This window comes from Chaetura pelagica, unplaced genomic scaffold, assembly GCF_000747805.2.
Source record: "Chaetura pelagica isolate M959 unplaced genomic scaffold, ChaPel_1.0 scaffold28, whole genome shotgun sequence".
NCBI classification, from domain to species: Eukaryota; Metazoa; Chordata; class Aves; order Apodiformes; family Apodidae; genus Chaetura; species Chaetura pelagica.
In genome coordinates, this window is record NW_009954303.1 from 586,146 (window position 1) to 593,147 (window position 7,002).

The 7,002-nt window shown below is 42.0% G+C and overlaps 1 protein-coding gene across 1 annotated transcript in view; it reads right to left on the reverse strand.

The window, feature by feature from the left end:
- Window positions 1-7,002, reverse strand: part of KCNQ1 (potassium voltage-gated channel, KQT-like subfamily, member 1) — a gene marked incomplete at its 5' end in the record, with an annotated part of 371,679 nt that overhangs the window by 315,571 nt on the left and 49,106 nt on the right. The window contains one exon of the mRNA XM_010003898.1: window positions 2,199-2,289. Within this exon, the coding sequence (XP_010002200.1) occupies window positions 2,199-2,289 (91 nt within the window). The remainder of the gene's footprint in view (window positions 1-2,198; window positions 2,290-7,002) is intronic.

Consider the following 7,002-nt stretch of genomic DNA (forward strand, 5'->3'; position numbering starts at 1 on the left):
TACATTGCATGCAATCCTAAAAGCATTGAGTACATATTACACTAAATGCAATATACACATACAGTATAAACACACCAAATGAGTTCCATGACTTCACAGGTGGAAAAAAATGAAACATGCCTGGTTAAGTTGTCCCCCGAAGTTAATTCACTGAAATAACTCTGTGTCTATGCAAAATATTATGGCATATTGCAAAGATGAGCAAGGTATTACAACAAGCAACTTGCATCACAGAAACTGGCAAAAGTATCCACAATAACTAGTTCTGGATTAAAAACACCTATACATGTATAGACTCTGTTAGCTGCCAACTAATTATACCTTACTCGTAAGAGTTCAAATATCTTGTAAGTTAGTTAAAAATTTGGGTTACACCTGGCTGGCCACCTGCCCCCAGCAGGGGGACAGCTGAGGAATTCTCAGTGTTCAGTCCTAGGGCCAGGGCTGTTCAATAGATTTATCAGTGATCTGGATCAGCAGTTTGCTGATGATACCAAACTGGGAGGTGCTGCTGACTCTCTGGAGGGACAAGAGGCCTTGCAGAGAGATCTAGATAGATTGGAGCACTGGGCTATGAGTAATGGGGTGAAATGTAACAAGCCCAAATACCAGATTCTGCACCTGTAAAGGAGCAATGCTGGGAAACTGGGAGAGGAGTGGCTGGAGAGCAGCCCTGCAGAAAGGGACCTGGGGGTGCTGGCCAGCAGCAGGCTCAGGGAGTCTGCAGCCTGCCCTGGCAGCCTGGAGGGTGAACTGCATCCTCGGGTGCATCAAACACAGTGTGACCAGCTGGTCAGAAGAGGTGATTACCCAGCTGTACTGAGCATTGGTACAGCCTCACCTTGAGCACTGTGTGCAGCTCGGGGCCTCACAATTTGAACACATTCAAGGATTTTAACAGCCGTCTTAGAGGAGAGCAACAAAGCTGTAAAGGATGTCCTAGGCTTGTCTAATCTGGGGAAAAAGAGGCTGAGGGGTGACCATGTTGCTCTCTACAGCTTCCTGAGGAGAAGTGGAGAGGAAGGTGCTGAGCTCTTCTCCCTGGTACCCAGTGATAGGAAGCATGGGGATGGTTCAAAACTTTGGCAGGGGAGGTTTAGACTTGACATTGGGAACCATTCCTTTACTGAGAGGGTGGTCAAACACTCAAACAGGCTTCCTACTGGTCAGTGCCCCAAGCCTGTTCATGAGGCATTTGGACAATGCTCTCAAAAATATGCTTTAACTTTGGTCAGTCCTGACATGGCCAGGCAGTTGGACTAGATTATTGTTGTAGGCCACTTCCAACAGAATTAGTCTATTCTAAAATTACTATATTAAGCATGAAGTTACCTTACATGGAAACATGATTGACACTAAGTTTAATACACGATATCCATATTTTTACAGTATTCATACTAGGTATAAAGCCTTAGCTTATTGAATAGATAAATTGAAAAAAAAAACATTTTCATGTTAATAATGATACCATTTTCTTAAGTAAAATAATGGTAATCCATTTACAAATACAGAAATCAAAGATTTAGCAGGGGGGACCTCACCACTGAGGTACAACAAGTTTATAATTTTTTGTATGTTTTAAATCATGCTGCTCCAACTTCAAAACTAAGGCTCTCGAATGAAATCTAAGCTGGCAGGACAGTAATACTCTTGCAACATTTGGTACATACCTGTTGCACATTAGCAAATGAGTATACTATAAACAAAAGGTAACTACATTTTCTCTACTGAAGAGAACTTGCATAAGGCATGTAGAGCAAGTTGTTTAACTTTAAAGTCAATGGAAATACACAAGTACTTCACAGTTGTGAAAGAAAGTTGTATTTGATACCAATGAAAAGCCAGGACACTTCCCCTTTCTCCCCTCCTCCCATGGTCAGATGTCTGGACTTCAGTATGGCAGCAAAATGGATTAATCTGAGCAATATGAGGCATTCAAACTTAATTAGAACAGCCTTGTGCATTGGACACAATATAGATACCCTCAGTATAGATCATATAGGGTACAACCTGAGTTTCATACTACCATGACTTTTGGTGTTTCTTTAGGTTTACAGATTCATCAGGAAAAAATAGAAAAGCCTCTTGTCATTTAAACAATAAGGAACATTTTGTTTGACATGGTATCAGCTCAGCAGAATAGAATTTGCACAGTAAGAATAAACACATGTCAATCATGTTAACATCCACATACATACCATCCAAAATAATGTCCCTGTAGCAAGAGCTGCATACTGTTCTATTGTAGAAAGCACACTGAAGATAAGGCATATCAGCACAATAAGGAAGCTGTAAATAAATTAAGAAAAAAAAAGAAATTAAAAACTGTAATGTAGTCTAGTAAGAACCTAGCAGGAGGTCAGATAATTATGATATTACAAATTATCTGTACACACAGAAATGTCATTGGTACTAAATTGTCTTAAATGCTAACTTCTGAGTGATCCTGCTTCATGTTGGATAAGTTTATTTCTCATCAAGCACTAAGTTTGTGGGTTGAACATTATCAAATCAACACACAACATCAGCTTTAGCCTGCCTCTTAGACTTTGTTTCCTAGCCCCTTAAGAAAACAGCACTCCTTGTTCTTTCCAATTGTAAGGGCTATAGCTGAATCACCCCCACTCCAAAATATTTCAAATATTTGCCTTTTTGCTGTTCCAAATTCTAATAAATTGCAAAGAGCTAAGCCAGAGCTTAACAGGCTCTGCCCACACTGTCTTTTATGACCAATCCCCAAAAGACCCCAGATAAATTAAATCTGACATTTGGCATCTGAAACACAACCTAGAACTGATTCCATTTTAAAATAAAATCAAAATTTCAAAGCAACTATCAGAAAGTGGGAATGTAAGGGTTTGTTCCCTTGAGTCCCTAGGGAAGGGATCCTGGTTCCCAAAGGTAAGATTCAGAACAGCCAAGGAGTTGCAGCAGACTCAGCCCAACACATTTGGAAAGCAAAATATTTATGACCCTAACTGGATGCTGTTCACACTAAGCATACGCAGCTTCCAGTTCCCAAACAACTGCCTGTTTCTTTTTAAAAAATGACATGAGCAGTGAAGAAGACTTAAGGCATTCATTTATTAAACACAGAGCTAACTGTTAGAGATATTTTTCACTATTCCGTTGAGACAAGCAACACCAACCCCTTGCACTTGAGAGAAACTTGATGCAAAATCCAGTAACTAAATCATCCCTTCCCCATTACAAATCTCTATAATGGTTAAACAGGTGTTTTGGGTTTTTTTTCTGAAGAAAATAACAACCAAAAAAATTGACATAATGAATAAAACTGAACTCAAGTAGAAAACTATTAAAGCAGAACACCAGCTGCAAATTTACACGGCTCAGATGAAGTCACCCACAGCCTGTATCTTTTTTTCACATAAGTGACAGCTTCATTGGGTGGATCTTTTGAAAAGCCAATCACCCAAAAAAAAATAATAAATGTGTCAAGGTTGACATTATAAGCCAGACTGCCCAATGATCACTTCAAAATACAGCACATTAGTCCAATGTACATGTAGACAAATGATATCACAAACACATTATGAAGTCATGTAGAGGATTTTCCTAATTACCTACAAACTCCAAATTATTAAGTGCTAAATTGAAGTTAATAGGATAGAGGTTACCACAAATCAACACAAACATGTATATGATACTTTACTTTTACCTAGGCAAGGCATAAATATGTGGCTGTTTCCGATTTATCTCTAACATCTGCTCATTTTACCTTGTATCATCTCTAATTTTAGCCATTCTCACATAGGTGTGCAGACAAGGCACAAGAACACAAAGATGAGCCAGTCATTTTAAACATAACATAAATATTCCCCAAACATCCAGCTTTTCTATCTGCAGCATTCCCACAATCTCTTAAGACTGATATACATGACAACATGAACATAACTGGGTTCAGTTACTTGAAGGTAGCTAAGGGTCTCTGGATAATAAGTCCAACATACGTAGAAGTACTAGTTCAAAGCAAAAAACAAGTTGCATGGGATGTTGTAAGCTGTCTGAATAACCCTATACACAACTCATACTTATTATTAATTATTAATTCAATAGTAGCAGACTTGTTAAAAGTGTAACCCGGACAATTCAAAAAACCACGAGAGGGCACCAAAGCAAAGACTATCCCATTTCTGTACTTTTCCTAAACAAACAAAACTAAGATGACCCTAATAGGGATTAAAGGTGAAAGTTTCTGTGCTTAAGCGACAGGAAGATGAACATAGGGTAAATTGTTGGCCAAATCTCTTTTCTCATTACTAGAGAAGTTACTAAAGAAAGTGCAGTCTGACATAACAACTGCATTAAGTGCCAGTCAGCACAATACCTACTTTTATGGGTTTTCATGTACATGGATCTGCTTAAGTCTTACTCTTTTTTTTTTTTTTTCCACTCCCAGAAAGACTCTTGAAATTTATTGTTGTGCTCTTTCCAGGCTGAAGCATGAGTCACCTTCATACCCACAAATACACATTAACCCCATGAACCAAAACGTTGGGTCAGATACTGCTGTTTCTCATCTCTGGCAGTAGAGAAAAGATGCCCACAAGCTCCATTAGTAGAGCCATTTCCATGGAGCACTACAGCTGATCTACTAACCCTGCCACACTAGCATCACTTCTGCTTCTGAGGCTAACTAAGAAAAGCACATAAAAACACAGGGTGCAAAATTAAGAGATTAAAAAACTACATGGTCCTCCTCTGGCATCAGCCTGCACTTAATTTCCTTCCAACATTCAGCCCTAACCCTGTTTTTGTTTCAGTACTAGTGGCTTCTTTCTCCACTTCTGAAGCATAAGAAAGGAATGCGGCACGAGGAAAATGGAAAAACTTTTGCACTTTTTTGACAGCTACCTCCCCTCTCTTCAGTCAGGGGCGAAAGCACAGATTCTTAGTTACTGCCTACATTCACTTGTTAACAGCAGAGAGAGTTGTACCTTTGTTTTTCCTTGTGAAAACTCACACAAGTTCAGTTACATTCTAAATACTCGGGGGAAAAAATCACATCTCTCACATGAGCGGTGGAAGCTTTCTGAGGCTTGGCAGTTAAATTATTCCAGGATGATTTTCACATAGAACAGACAGAAATTTCAGGCAAAGTCTGTCTGTGTAACTGTTGACAGCCACCCTGGAACACTTTGTTAAACATAACAGTCCTGTGCTGATTTCACAAATTGTATATGGGGTAGCAGAACAAACATTCACCATTGTATCTGCCCTAATGACCCCAGTATAGTACCCTTTCCCCGAAAGCTAATAACCCCAGTAAACCTTTTTCCCCTAAAGCAGAGACAGACAGCAGAATGCTGGAACTCCTTTCAGCAGTCAGAAAAGGCTTAGTCTCTTGGAAGAGATGACCTTTTACCTCCCAAAACCCACTGATTGTTTACCCTCTATGTACAAATGTGACCATCCTCAAGAAAGGAAGCAGAGTGATGAGGCATTCGAGGCTTTCATCAGCTCTGATTTAACTCTTAGATTATGGGGCCAAGCAAGTATTAGAGATGAGGTGAAAGTGTGTGAAGTCTTTCATATTACCTGTCCCAGGTTACAAGGTAGCATCTACCTGCATGTAGATAAATCACAGACACTGCATCAGTAGATGTACTCAAAAATATATCGCTTTGTGTTTGACTCATATCCAACAGTTCTGTTTCTTTTAACCCCATGAATTTTGCATGGAGCACGCGGCAGCGCGGAGCAGAGAGCGGCACCGGCACCGGAGAGAGCTGTTCCTTTAGATTGCTGAGGGTTTGAGAAGGAGCCAGGCTTCCCGGAGATGGTGAAGCCGGGGCAGAGCCAGGGGACCCGAGTCTGAGCGGGAATCCTGAGAGGAACAGGAAGGCTGATGTGGCAGGAGTGGCTGTGAACGGCGGCAAGGTTTAAAAGCGGCCATTGGCAGCGTCCTCCGAGCACGCGGCAGTGCGGGGTGAGAGCGGCAGCAGCTTCCAGAGAGCAGGTGTGAGGGCAGGCAGGGAGCAGAGAACACTGGTTGCGTTCTTATAGCAAGACAGGCAAACTAGCTAGATATATCATGGTCACAACATGCCCAAAAACCATATTGAAAAAGAATGTGGAGACTCAGACGGAGCTCAAGCAGGCACGCAGCCGTGCAGTTCTCTGGCTGCAGTGAATGCCTGAGCCGGGCACTGGTAGCGGAGGGAGCCGGTGACACCGCATGTGTGCGGTGTGAGCAAGTAAATGATCTCCTCAGACAGGTGGTTAAACTGACAGAGGAGGTTGCAAGACTAAGAACCATTAGAGAATGTGAGAGTGAAATAGATTGGTGGGATCGTACCCTGAGGCAGAGGCAGATAGAAGAGGTTGAGAAAGAGATGGATCCTCTCCCCTCCTGTCAGCAGACAGGAGGAGAGGGCTTAAGAGACATGAAGGGAGGGAGGTCCGACCTCGGAGAGGCAAGATAAAGTCCTCCCAACCCCCTCCACCCTTCCAATTGGCCTTGAAGAACAGGTATGAGGCCTTGGAAATTCAGGGACAGGAAAATGAAGTTGGAGAGGTAGACAGTCACCCCAAGTCCGTAGGACTTCTTCAATCAAGAAGGAAAGAAGAGTAATTGTGGTGGGTGACTCCCGTCTGAGGGGAACTGAAGGGCCCTATCTGTCGACCGGACCCATCCCACAGGGAGGTCTGTTGCCTCCCTGGGGCTCGGATTAGAGATATTAAAAGAAAACTCCCTAATCCTGTAGATTCCTCCGATTACTACCTGCTGATGATTTTTCAGGTTGGCAGTGACGAAATTATTACAAGAAATCTAAGGGCAATAAAGAGAGACTTCAGGGCCCTGGGACAGCTAGTTAGGGGTCTGGAGCACAAGTAGTGTTTGCCTCCATACCTCCTGCAAGAATGGGTGGGGAGGTAAATAGGAAGAGTTTACAGGTCAACGAATGACTAAGAGACTGGTGCTAAAGACAGGGTTTTGGGTTTTTTGATCATGGGCTGCTATATGAGACACCTGGCCTG